This window comes from Rutilus rutilus (genome assembly GCF_951802725.1).
Source record: "Rutilus rutilus genome assembly, chromosome: 25".
Classification (NCBI taxonomy): Eukaryota; Metazoa; Chordata; class Actinopteri; order Cypriniformes; family Leuciscidae; genus Rutilus; species Rutilus rutilus.
The window spans coordinates 24,311,346-24,325,825 of NC_140229.1; the positions used below are offsets into that span (position 1 = coordinate 24,311,346).

The 14,480-nt window shown below is 44.4% G+C and overlaps 1 protein-coding gene across 1 annotated transcript; it reads right to left on the reverse strand.

Annotated features, from left to right (window-relative positions):
- Positions 1-1,141: 1,141 nt before the first annotated feature.
- Positions 1,142-3,371, reverse strand: LOC311285631 (CD209 antigen-like protein C). The gene is made up of 5 exons (XM_084401364.1): positions 3,203-3,371; positions 2,835-3,074; positions 2,531-2,658; positions 2,340-2,452; positions 1,142-2,258 (listed from the first exon to the last, which is right to left on the reverse strand). Exons 1-5 carry the CDS (start codon positions 3,258-3,260, stop codon positions 2,129-2,131), a joined length of 669 nt encoding a protein of 222 aa, XP_084257490.1. The 5' UTR covers positions 3,261-3,371; the 3' UTR covers positions 1,142-2,128.
- Positions 3,372-14,480: the final 11,109 nt, after the last annotated feature.

Consider the following 14,480-nt stretch of genomic DNA (forward strand, 5'->3'; position numbering starts at 1 on the left):
AAGAGTTTGATCTCTTTTCCAACTTCACCTCTTACAACATCTACATATTATTCTTAGACATCATCAATGTTTTTTTCCCCATCTTCTCTGTGCATTTTCTGAGTTGTACCCCTTTTTATTTTGTTGTTTACACTTTTAGACTGTTTTGTTGTTGTCAAGATGCCAAGTTCTAGTTTCTCTCCTGGAAAGAACTGTTTTGTTCCTCATCTCTGTTTGTGTGGCCAGTATTTATTCGGAAAGGAACTATTTGTGGAAACGTAAAGTATTAATGCATAAAGGAACTTCAACACACTGAAGAAGGTCACTAGAGTATTTGTTTCAGCAATCCACATTGTGTTTATTTAACTGAGGTTCGATGCATATGCTAATTTTAACGGTGGGTGGTGTGGGGAATTTTTATGTTGTTGGAGCTTTTAGGTTGTTACCGGTACATCAGAAGTTCAGACAGCTGATCAATTTATGGTTCATGTTTTTGGTGTCAGTGCAGTTAGCTAAAATAATTTTTAAATAGCACACTTTTTGTTTTTTATATTTATTTAAGGGTTATAGTTCACACAAAAATTTTAATTCAGTCATTAATTACTCACTTTCATGTCATTCCAAACCCACAAGACATACACATGAAATCTGAGAGATTTATGTCCCTCCATTAAAAGTTTGATTATTGATTATAAAAATGTATTATTGTACTTTAAGGCTTTTTTTTTAACTGTTCCTTGATCCGGTCCCAAGTCCAGGAGAGAGTATGGAGCTGAAGCTGAGGCAATTGATCTAGATGTGTGATTTATAACACTGAAAATATAACACAATGGAAATATTATGTTAATTTCATAGCTAGCACATTATGTATGTCAAGTGTAGTGGATACCTAAAGCTGACTATCTAGCGTCTGCAAATCGACACTTAATAACTTTTATACTCCAGCTCTTGCGTCTTCAGTCGACAACTGGCAGAGTCTCCAAAATAAATCTGTTGCGTCTACTAATCGACACAGAGCGTCTACAAATCGACACTTAATAACCTTTATACTCCAGCTCTTTGCGTCTTCCGTCGACAACTGGCCGAGTCTCTTACTCTAACTTCTTGCTTCCCTAAACTGACCTGCTGCGCAGCAGAAATGAACAGACAGACATCAGCAAATGTCCTCTAAATGCTTTAATAACGGCCGGGAGAGTCTTCGAGCAGTTCTCAGAGAAACTCTCCCAAGAAGAAGCAAGGCCGGAGGATCTCAGACAAATTCCATTGAGACAATCCCACAGTGCACAAGAATACAACAGTTTTTATAGTATAGAGGTATGGCATAAATGTATGCTGCATTACATAATTTCCCCACTATTTGATTGGTTCTTCATATGCAAACCCCTCTGTTACTAGGTAAAGCAAACTTTGTTTTAATCATGACTTCATTTGCTAATCACAATATTCTAACAGACTGTCTAGTATAATTTCCCAAACTTTGTTATTTATACATACATACGCACACAACTCAAAGTCACAAGTTTTCCATTGGTTTCGTACAATACATCCTGTTCAAATGTTAGATGTTAAATGTTAGAAACATGGTTAGTTTAATATACAGTTTAAAATTTCCATGACACAAGTAACATACACCATTTGGCAAAATTAAATATGGACTGGATTTACCTTTTTTTGGTAAACAAGTACGGGGTCAAACTGTTTTAAGGGAACAATTTTTGGTATGGGAGAAATTAGGGAAATAAGTGATCCATATCTCCATATTTCGAGATGAATACAAGTTGAAATCTGATTTTTGTATTAAAAATGCCCCATGTTCCACATCTGCCCATTGCATTTAAACAGGGATGGCAGCTCCGGTTCTACAAGGCCACTCCTAAAAAAACATAAACCTGCACGAACAGCGCTATGGGAAAACATTTTTGTTTGACCGGTTGTGAACACGTGTGGCAAACACGCCAAGAACTTGGCTTAAATAACCTGATGATGATGTCATAGGAATGTGCACGTCAGAGGCTATCAAATTCTTGGTGTGTTTGCCACACGTGTTCACAACCGGTCAAACAAAAATGTTTTTAGCGCTGTTCAGGCAGCATCTCATTCCCGCTTTTTCAGGGAACAGGGTTACAGTCAACCTGAGATGTTCATTGACTTAATTCAAAATTCTCTTCTCACAGATAAATTTAAAAAGATCATCGCATGGATAATCATCCCATCCTGTTGCATGACTTAGGGCACAGTTCTCTCTTGTTTGTCCACCAGGCTCTGCACCTGCCCAGAACCTGCATCAACAGAGCAACATCTGTGTGATATGATACTTGAGAATCATTTATTACATAATAATCAGTTCAGTCATTTCTCACCCAGAGGTCGGTGTGCTGCCATCAACCCATTTCCATCTGCCCTCCAAATCACTGTCAGTCAGACCAATCCACACAAGACCAACACCAGCAGATATTTTCCAAAAAGCAAAATCCTGAGAAAATGAAACAATAACACATTTAGGTCTTAAAGATAGTTCTTCCTATAAACTATCCAGTTAGAGTTTTCTCACTTGTTCTTCTCTGTTGTGTATGATGATCAGATCTGCTCCTCTCTCTGTACAGTATCTTCTGCTCTCAGTCCAGCTCTTCTTCTCAGAGGAAAGGAGGTAAAGATTGGATTTATAGTAAATCCATCCATCTGTAAACACAGCCAGTTTAGGTTTAAGCACTTTATTCCCATCAACCTGATCTACAAACTTAATTTCTCACCTAAATAATTAGTTATTTATTATCCTGTAAAAAAAAAAAAAAAAAAAAAAAAAAAAACACTTACATATACAGATATATATACAAAAACATATACTTCACATTTACCCCTTTCTCCAAGATTTTTTGACAGTTCATTTCTCTCCTGATTTAACTGTGCGTTTAGTTGAGTTAAGTTGGTAATCTTGGTTAGCAGCTGGATTCTCTCGTCTCTGGTATTGTTGATTTGTGATCTCTCTAGAGCGAACATGACGCCCAGCACTATGACTGCAGTCAGCAGAAGAACACCCAGCAGCACCAAACACACTAGAGCTGCTCTGGAGCTTATGATCCTCATACAACCCCTTCCTGAACAACAGAGACATGATGTTATTCTCTTTATTTATCCATAAACAAAGCACACATCAACTGAAAGCATGAAAACTGAGTTTTTATTTAAATTTTTATCTTGAGTCTATGATCTCTTCCAATCTTACCTTTTATATCGTCAGCATTTTCGTAGACATCAGTGGTTTGTCCATCTTCTCTGTTCATTTTGCAGGTTGTACTACTTTCTATAGTTTATTTTACACTTTCAGACAGTTTTGGTACTAGTTTCTCTCCTGGAGTGAACTGTGTTTTGTTCCTCATCTATGTTTGTGTGTCAAGTATTTATATAAAGGAACTGTATTGAGGAAATGTTTCACATATTTATGCATAAAGGAACTTAAAGGTAAGTCACTTTCAGATTGTGTTTATTTAAATGCATTTATTATCACAGAATCACTCAGTGTCATTATATGTAAAGTCTAAAGTACAAAATTCAAGGGATGGTTTGGAGTAAAATCAACCTAGGGTCCTTTGCACCTTGACCTTGAGCCAAACACAGTAGCATTAGCCGTCAGGCAAGTGTTATTTAAATAAACTTCTGATGTACTTACAAACTTTCCAATGCCTTGTTTTTCTATAAATAATATATACTTTTAAGATCCTCAAACCTTTTTGTTATTAGTTTCTTTCAGAACCCATCCATAATTAATATCCTGACTTTCACAATCAGACTGTTGTTAAACATACAGGATGAAGTTGGTCATGTGAATTACACATGTAACTTTCCTTTTATATTTCCCTTCAGGAAATATGCCAGTTAATTATTGAAGAAAAGTAAATTATAGTTCAGGTTTATTGTCATAATTGAAAACTTTCAAAGAGAGTCACAGTTCATAATTAAACTTTATTGATGTCCTGAATAATACAATGTATTATTTGTATTATTAATCAGTGTATTAGTGATATTCTTTAGTCCATCTAAACATCTATGTTTAGTTAGCTTAATCCAACCACATACTAAACTTAACTATTAATAAGCAGTAACTTAGGAGTTCATTGAGGCAAAAGTCATAGTTAATAGTGAATATGTGTTCCCCAAACTAAAGTGTGACCGAAAGAATAGCAATTAAAGGCAAGACACCCCAGGGGAAAAGGGAAAAAAATTATACTAATAATGATAACTAGATGCAAAAGTTCGCAGAGACAAACTTTAAGTTGGCTTGAGAAAGTTTGGACCAGAACGTTTTTTGCTAGGCGGTTGCTAGGATGTTATGGGTGGTCGCTATGGTGTTGCTAGGCGGTTGCTAGGGTATTCTGGGTGGTTGCTAAGCGGTTGCTAGGGTGTTCTGGGTGGTTGCTAGGGTATTATGGGTGGTTGCTATGCGGTTGCTAGGATATTTTGGGTGGTTGCTAGGGTCTTTTGGGTGGTTGCTAGGTGGTTGCTAGGGTATTTTGGGTAGTTGCTAGGGTGTTCTGGGTGGTTGCTAGGTGGTTTCTAGGGTATTTTGGGTGGTTACTAGGATGTTTTGGGTGGTTGCTAGGGTGTTGCTAGGTGGTTGCTAAGGTATTCTGGGTGGTTGCTAGGGTATTTTGGGTGGTTGCTAGGCATTATCTAATTAAATATGCACTAATTTGCCTACATTTTATAGGACAAAAATCTGAACGTTGGATGAAGTTGTTTTTAAAAAACGTATTTCATTTTTTGACATAGAGTCAAAGGTTTTTTACAGAGGGCATTTTGGATTTCTCTTTTTATCACTCCATAAATCAGAAAATACCATCAACAACCAGAAAAAAATGGCCTTTAAAGATATGTACTGTAATTGAAATGTATAGACGCAAATAGATAAAGTGCTATAAAAGATACACTTAAGTGTATGTAGGATGTTTTCTTTCCACTAATCATTCTTGTATTCTTCAATACAATCTGGGAAAATTACTAAACAAGTTTATCCTCCATTACCTCATACTTGTCTTTTAGAGGTGAATCATTTTCTGCTGGTGCTTGAAGTGTGATTGTGATTGCAGGGTCTTTGTGCTGTTCCTCCCAGATGGTAGCTGGAGACATCGGAAGTCCAGCATTCGCCTGTTTGGTGGTGTACAGGCTACAACTGGTGTGAATCCGAGACAGAGCATCAGGTGCCATGTTTAGTTTTTCTTTATGATATTCAATGATAAAATCAAATCTCTAAAGTCGCAAGGCCCACCTGATGAGGCAACTTGTGGTTTTTTGGAAGACATTACCCATTGTAGTGCTGAGTGGTCCGTGATGACAGTGAACAGTTTGTGCTCTAGGTAGTGCTGCCATTTTTCCAGCTAAACATTCATTTTCTGTAAGTAAGTAATTGGTCTCTGCTTTGTTCAAGGTTCTATAAGCAATAAGCAATAACCAATAACCTGTTCCAATCTCCATTTCTTCCAGTGGGTCAACTCGGCACCCAAACCAGTGTCACTAACATCAATGTAGACAGTGAAAGGAAGTTGAAGGTAAGGATGGCCAAGAATGGGAGGAGAGGTAAGACAGTATTTCAAATGTCCAAAGGCTGCCTGACATTGCTGTGTCCAGAGGAATGAAACTCCTTTTTGTTTCAGTGCACTGATAGGTCCAGCGAAGTGAAGCGCTGGACCTCTTTGATGTTGGTAGGCACAGGGTATGACCGTATAGCCCCCACTTTACTTGGGTCTGCAGATATGCCTTGGACGATGACAACATGTCCCAGAAATGTTATTTCCTGATGACAGAAAGTGTTTGTTAGGCAGAATGTGCTTGTTAGGCCAATGTTATGGTTAGGCCAGCCATTTGCAGCTTGTGAAGAACAGCCTTGAGGTGCTGGGCTACAGATGGTGAGTAAATACTTATATCATCAATGTAGACAAAACAAATGTTTCCATGCAATTATCCTAAAACACTCTCCATTAGCCTCTGGAAAGTTGCTGGGGCATTCTTTAACCCAAACGGTTAATTACATTAAACTAGAACAGTCCTGATGGAGTTGTGAAGGCAGTCTTTGGCTCACTTTCTTGATCCATGCTCACCTGCCAGTAGCCACTGTTAAGGTCAATGGTGGGGGAAAAAAAAGGCCGCTCCAGACAATGACTCCATGATCTCAGTAATGTTGGGTAAAGAGTACGTATCATTCTCTGTAATGGCATTCACTTTCCTGTAGTCCACACAAAACCTGAGGCTTCCATATTTTTTAGTTACCAAGATGAGGTCCCATCCAGAGTATGATGGTTCTATGATGGCAGCAGTCAACATCTCCTTCAGCTGCTCTTTTATGACAGCTTGTTTGGCGGGTTTCGTACAGTCATTGTTTTTTAGGCACCTGGTGGGTGGTGTGTGATGCTGTAGTACTTCAGTACGTCCTGGACGAAGGGTATAAACTTGAAGGGTTGACTCTAGGATCTGCCATAGCTGTTACTTGCCTTCAGGAGGTAAGGGGGCATCATTTACAGCAATGTCAATTAGTGTCTTTTCATCCAGGTAGGCTGGTGGTCGAGATATATCAAGTAGAAGAGGAGGAACAGAAGTTAGTAAGGAGAGGCTGTTGGGAGCTTATAACTGGTACACATGAATGTCCTGGCTGGAAAGGATAATCCTCTTTAGGATTAGACTTAAATGATTTTTTTTTTTGATCTGCAACATTGATCTGCAGCCCACTGGAGAAGATAAAGTCCAATCCTAACATGACTGCATAGACCAGGGCTTTGGCAGAAAGAACAACAAAGGTATGGTGAACACTTTTTTTGTCTGTTAATCCATCCTAATGGAATTTCTGCTTCCTCATTGGCTAGATAGAGAGGACACCGGGTTCATGGATGGAGACTTTGTGAAGTGAGCTCCTTCCATCAGAGTGCCCTGGTTTCCTTTAACTTGTTGAATGAGTTGATGCATTTCTTTTCCAGAAGTTGGTAGGATGCCAGGCAAGTCCTGCTGTGTCACTGAAGATAGAGATGAAGGCTCTGGTGATGTACATATCAGCTAGTGTTGAAGTTGCAAACCGCGCATGGGTTCCTGGGAAGTTGGTGGTGCTGGCTTGAGTGGGAGTGAAGGGGAGAGGAGCACGAAGGGGTCCAGGCGAAGAGAGCTGAGGACGGAGAGCAGGAGGCCAGACTGGAGGAGCAATGTCTAGTGGTTCCATCTCCACAAAAGTGGATGGTGAAAGAGGAGGAGTGGCAGCCATGTCTGATTGTCAATGTATATGTAGTGTGTAAAAATGTAGTGAAATGTCAATGTTCGGACTTAAAGTAATGTACCGAATGTTTGAAAGAATAAAATTACAACAGAGTACCCCACGAGTTCAGTGTGACATGTTTCTGTCCCGACAATTCACCCCACAGTTCACTTAATTTCACGCATCAACAATTAGATATCAACCACTTAATTGATCATTACTACAGCTTTCAAATCTTAGTTAGGTTGATCAGTTTGACAGCAGTTCAACAAAGGGTTAATACGTTTTTTTTTTTTTTTTTTTTTTTAAATAAAGTTCAAGTTCACAAAACAAAAAGCATTTCCTCACACACACTCACACAAAAAAAAAAAAAACCTTTTCAGTTTTAAAGGGCAAAGCTGTTTTGGTTCAGTTCAGTTGCCACAATGTCACAAACATTTCAGTTTAAAGTGTTGACAATGACCAATTTCAAGTAATCATTTAGTGAAACTCAAATTCAAGGTTCATGTAAAATTCAAATGTAAAGGTTCAAGGAAAATTGAGGTCCCTGTTCGGGTGTCACTTATGTAACGGTGGCTGCCCCAAATTAAATGTAAAGTATTAATAAAGGCAAATTGAATCTAATTGAAACAAGAAAGAACAAAATTACAACAAGCGACTGACTCCCTTGGTGTGTCCGTGTGTAATGAGCGTGTATGTGTGTGTGTGTGAATGTTGACTGCATGAAGCAGGCTGCGCAGCGGGAAAACCACAGAACATTCAGGGCCGGGAAAAGAGTTTGGAGACTTAGCGTGGGGTTAAAATATGGACTAATACCTGTGGCAGGTGAAACATGTTGGAGTTATGTTGCACCAGACAGGCCTCCATCACTTTGCGATCGCACCAAGTCAGCGCACACAGATAATCCAGCAACAAATAGCAGCGACTGGCCTTCAGGTAGCGTGTGTCCCACTTAGAAAACCTGCAACTTTTGATTTTCTTCGCTCCCCCTCTTTCTGGGGTTTCCACCCATTTGGAAAAGTGAAAGAGCCGGTACAGATCTGTTGCGTTAAGCCACACACTGATCCATAACTTCACTTGTAAATGTTACGGTTTTATTTTTACTGTGGTGATTTTAATACAGTGCAGATGGTAGCAGAAAATGTTCTGGCATAAAGGAAGAAATACCTTAACAAATTTAATAAATCTAATTTTTTCATTGTGAGTTAGTTTAGTGTTAGTGCGCATTATACTTTGATGCCATTTAATGATTGTGTACTCATAAAAAAAACATACATTTAAAATATCTTATATATTAGATTATATATACAAGATGTATTTTATGCTCACCACTCATTTAATCGACAAAAAAGACTAAAAACAGTAATTTTCAACAATGTAAAAGTCTTTACTGTCACTTTTGATCAATTTAATGCATCCTTGATAAAAAAAAAAAAAAAAAAAAAAAACGTACTGCAATTTTTAATGGTATATGCATTAATGTTAACTTCAATTAAACCTAAATTTAAGATGCTAAAGGTTTCATTGTCACTCCCACCTAAAATGCACAATATATATATATATATAAATATGATAATTTATTGTTGTTGCTCTGAAGACCCCTGCCGTATGTTAAACGAGCCAAATCGAGGGACCAGACATGGAATTGGGCTCTTTGGACTTTTTCTGTTGAGTCAGCTCCCAAATCAATCTGACTGCCTACCATTCATCAGATGACTACTGCCATCTCCATCAAAACCTTCACCCTGGGATCCTACGCCAAAAATAAACAATTCTGCAGGAGTACGTGAAGTTGGTGGAAAGATCTCCTGTTATGAATGTACAAACTCTTTATTGATTGTGTTCATGGTACAAGCGTTCAAGTTTGCAGGACTGTGAAGTAAGCAAAAGTCTGTTGGCAATCCCACAAGGACATACCCTTTGAGTTATCCCTTCCTAATCTGTTCAGGAAGAGGAAATATGTCAACACAGGAAAGAAAACTGTGTTTGTCAAGCCATTTTCCACTGCTTCATCCAAGTCATCCTGTATGCAATACAATGGTTTGCATGTTGCTGCTGCATAATGCAATGAGACAATCTAAATATCATCTTCTAAATGATTTATGAATGTAGCCAACAAGCACCCACCACTCTCCCGGAAGGTTTTGGCCAAGAATTAGCAAATATAAGGCAGCATTTATTATGCAGTATCATGTTTCTCATGGCATTTGCATGCAAATTTTCATTGCATACAAAATCACTGCTTTTAAACGTATTTTTATGTTTTTCTTCTACCATGATATAATCACCTTTTGATAGTATGTCTAGCAGTTCATTTCCTTCTAAAGTTTCTGACACTTTATGTTTAAAAAAATTGTGATAGAACTTAGATGGGTGTGAATAATATCTTCTAAGAGGCCGTTCACAGAGAACACATTCTCATATTCCATCTGCGCTGTCTTTTAGCTGTTGGTCTATATTCATCAGATGACTGCTTTGGCTGTTGCATTGCATCTCACATCTACACTGGGCAGACCACAACAGCTTGAGCCTGTCTACACTGAATACGTCAATGCAAATATTCCAAATACATTACATTTTTTGTGACAATAGAACTGGGAATCCGTTGACTGTAAGAGATTCAACGTGGCGAATCCAGTGTAGAGAGTTCTACTTGCTTTGACACAACACAATGCGTTGCTCACGTCCAGTGTAAACAGAGTGTCAATGTTTTACCAGTGTTTCGCACCAAGAATGCCACATTTTTAAACTTAAAATAATCCCTGATGATATTTCAGCATTATATGTGCAAAATACAACTTTTTGATGTGTTTGTATTCCGAAAGAGCAGGCACAACAAAGGTTTTCCTGGATGCATCCATCTTAGTTCCCTTTCGTTGTCACTCCGAGTTACGTCGGATGACGACGAATGGGGTTTCGCTTAGAAATCCTATCATCTTCGAGTATTAAAACACGAGCCAATGGCAATGAAATGCCATGGGTCTGCGGAATTTGCATAGCGTAACTCCGCCCCACGCAGGGGGTATATAAGGAAGTGCGCGAGCAACATGCAGACTATGTTTTCGCTTCGGAGCCAAGTTCAGTACTTCACTCCACAAGCCTTTTGAGTGTCATCTCAAATCTCTTCGAGACGAGCGGCTCTTCAGTGTGTTGGTGTGACGGCGCTTCCAGCGAGATCGCATTTCCTGCTGCTGATTTGTGCAGTAATCTGCCGACAGTGAGTGTGTTTCTCCCTGGGTGCTTCAGCACTCTGCTGAGCTTTTCCACTCTCTAAAAAGAGCTGCACGCGGCACGTCTTTTTCAAGACGGTTCGCCCGTGTATTTTCTGGATGTGTGTGCGTCAGTCATCTGCCTAACGGTCGCGAGCGCTGTTTTGCGTGTTGGGCTTTATCACGCTTGGCAGCGCTCGTTGATGAGTCATGTTTTCATTGCGGGAACATGACCATCGCGATGTTTATAGATCGAGACTCAATGATCTCCATGTGAGTAGAGTCCCCTCTGCCACACCCCAATTTATCTCTTCCTCGTGAAGGGATACTTTGGCTGGTGGCCAGGGTGATCTGAGGGTTTGGTGTGGCACAACAACCGACGATTCAATTCCTCGGGCCACACCCCCCTCCACATCGCAGACCATGCACTCACAGCATCACAAGGCGGGCTTGATTCCTCTGGAAATGAAGTTTCGACTGCGTTGCCTCCCACGGGAGTGCCATCGTTGCCGGGACCGATCCAGAGCTGTCAGCCATGCTTTCCCGGGCAGCTGAAAGCATCGGCTGGAGTGGCCCCGCCCTCCCCCCGAGCGCTGTAAGCTTCTCCCGGACGTGCATCAGGACGCCTGCGCTGCGCGAGACTCCACGTGACTTTCGCGGCCCGCGGGTGTCCTCCGCCTTCGCTGCTTTCGATCGCACGGCGATCATGGTCTGTATGCTCCCTGTCACTATAGTGGCACGGTCATGCAGTGCTGTGTGTCGCCTGCGCCTTCGATGCAGTGCTGTCCCGGGAGTTCTGTCGAACCGGCCGCAGTGGAACGCTAGTCCTTCCCTGGCCAACCCTGACAGAACGCGGAAACTCTAACCACGCCCCCATCCTGGGACGCTATGCCTCCCATGCCAGGCCTGGTTGTTCCGCCACGCACACTACTGACCTCGCTCAGGCGACATCGGTACCTGCGTGATCCTGGGTCAGGTGATGCCCACTAATGTGGTCCAGACATGGGTTTAGCCAGGTTGATGTGGGGCGGTCTGAGAATGAATTTTCTCAAATTCCCCATGTCCCGGGCTGGGCTCTTTGGCGGTGTGGCTTCGACCACCTGAAGCAGACTCGGGTCCGGCACCGATGGTCATCCATCCGTGCGGCCTCCTCAGTCTGCTTCCCGCCAAGCCCCCCTCCATGCGGCTGCTCCCCTCGGGCCTGCAAAAAATGGACCTGAGCAGGAGGAAGCCGCAGGAGGGCGGCGCTGCCCGTCTCCGCCCCTTAGACTGCCACGGCAGCCTAAGCAGCACCTTGAGGCGGGCAGCCTGGTCGGTGGGCTGGTTGAAGACTGCGCCCAACAGTCTTCGATCAATCCAGAAGCGGACTGAGGCTTCTGCACTGACGGTCATCCGTCGGTGTGGTCTGCTTAGTCTGCTTTCCGCCGACGCCGCCTCCTTGCGACTCCTCCCCTCGAGCCTTCACTGGCCTGAGCACAAGGAGGTCGCTGGAGGCTGGCACCGCCTGTCTCTGCCCCTTAGCCGGCTAACACCTGGCTGAGCAGCACAAACCTGAGACAGGCAGCTTGGAGTTAGGGCTCAGTTCTTCAGGAGCTGGTAGCAGGACCACTCCTTCCCCCGCTGGAGGGTCGGGGCAGAATCTCTACAAAAGAACTGATGCTCTTTCTCTGAGCCCCAAGAGGCTATGGATGACAGCACGCGCCGCCCACGGGCCACGCTCCTCTCATCCCCCTCTGTCGCCAGACCCCTGCCAGAGCACGCCCCCGTGGGACGCTGGTCCTCCCCCGGCCTCCTCTGGCAGGACGCGGTTATGACCGTGCCCCCGCACAGGGCCGCTATGCCACCCTCGCCTGGGCTGGTCATTCCGCCTCGCTGCACCCCCGACGGTACGTCTGTGGTTCGAATAACCCCGCTGGCGCAGTTTCTGGAGGCCTGGCTAGAGCTTTCCGGACTGTCCCGCCGGGTCGCGAGAACCATCAGGCTCGGCTCCGTGATTCAGTTCGCGCGGTCTCCTCCCCGCCTCAGGGGAATCCGCTCACTATGGCCGGTGGCAATGCCCCTGTCATGAGAGCGGAGGTCGCTACCCTACTGGCGAAGGGTGCGATCGAGACTGTCCCTCCAGCCGAAATGAAGTCTGGGTTTTACAGCCTCTACTTTATTGTACCAAAGAAATCCGGTGGGTTTCGACCAATCCTGGACCTGCGCGTCCTGAACCGCTCCCTTCAAAAAAGAGGATGCCGTTCAAGATGCTCACAGCCAAACGCATTTTCGAATGCGTGCGGCCGCAGGATTGGTTTGCAGCGATCGACCTGAAGGACGCCTACTCCCATGTCTCCATTTTTCCTCGACACAGACCGTTTCTACGGTTTGCTTTCGAGGGACAGGCATACAGTATGCGGTTTTCCCTTTCGGGCTAGCCCTGTCTCCTCACGTCTTCACGAAGGTCGTCGAGGCAGCCCTTGTTCCCCTACGTGAACACGGGGTTCGCATCCTGATTTATATCGACGACTGGCTGATCCTAGCTCACTCTCGAGACCAGGTTTGCGAACACAGGGACCTTGTGCTCCGGCACCTAGCTCGTCTGGGCCTTCGGGTCAACTGGGAGAAGAGCAAACTCTGCCCCGTGCAGAGGATCTCTTTTCTCGGTATGGAGATCGACTCGGTCGCCATGTGCGCGCAGCTTGCGAGCGCGCGTAGTCACTGCTGACTTGTCTTCGCCAATTCAAGGGCAAGAATGCGGTTCCACTGAAAATATTTCAGAGGCTCCTGGGGCATATGGCATCCGCAGCCGCAGTAACGCCGCTCGGATTGCTTCATATGAGACCGCTTCAGCTTTGGCTTCACGATCGAGTCCCGAGGTGGGCATGGCAACACGGCACGCTCCGAGTCCCAGTGACTCCGACCTGCCGTCAGACCTTCACCCCGTGGTCGAACCTCAATTTTCTACGGGCTAGAGTGCCCTTAGAACGAGCTTCCAGGCATGTTGTTGTCTCCACAGATGCCTCCACCACGGGCTGGGGTGCCATGTGCAATGGACATGCTGCTGCAGGTTCCTGGACAGGTCCTCAGCGCCTTTTGCATGTCAATTGCCTCGAGTTGCTGGCCGTACGCCTTGCCCTGCACCGCTTCCGAGCGTTGCTCAAGGGTCAACACGTACTAGTCCGATCAGACAATACCGCCACAGTAGCGTACATCAACCATCAAGGTGGTCTACGCTCCCGCCGTATGTCGCAACTCGCCCGCCACCTCCTCATATGGAGTCAGAAGCATTTGAGGTCGCTTCGAGCCATTTATATCCCGGGACACCTGAACCAGGCGGCCGACGAGCTGTCTCGAGTTCGGCCTCTCGCTGGAGAATGGCGACTCCATCCCCAGTCGGTCCAGCTGATTTGGGATCAGTTCGGAGACGCACAGGTAGATCTGTTTGCCTCCCACGACTCGTCCCACTGCGACCTGTTTTATTCCCTGTCCGAGGGCGCTCGGCACGGATGCACTGGCGCACAGCTGGCCGCGGGGCCTACGCAAGTATGCGTTTCCCCCAGTGAGCCTCCTTGCGCAGACTTTGCGCAAGATCAGGGAGGACGAGGAGCAGGTAATATTGGTTGCCCCGTATTGGCACAACCGCACCTGGTTCCCAGAACTAGTTCTCCTCGCGACAGCTCCTCCCTGGCCAATTCCTCTGAGGAAGGACCTGCTTTCTCAGGGACGGGGCACCCTTTGGCACGCTCGTCCCGATCTTTGGAACCTCCACGTGTGGCTCCTGGATGGGAGGAGGTAGGTTTGAGTACCGTACCACCAGCGGTGGTGGCTACCATCACTTCCGCTAGAGCATCGTCCACGAGACATGCCTATGCGTTGAAGTGGAACCTCTTCGTCAACTGGTGTTCTTCTAAACAGCAAGAACCCACGAAATGCCCGGTCAGTGTCGTGCTTTCCTTCCTGCAAGAAGGGTTGGAGCGAAGGCTGTCTCCCTCCACCCTGAAAGTGTATGTTGCCGCTATTGCCACACATCACGATGCAGTTGAAGGTAAGTCTCTGGGGAAGCACGACCTGATCATCAG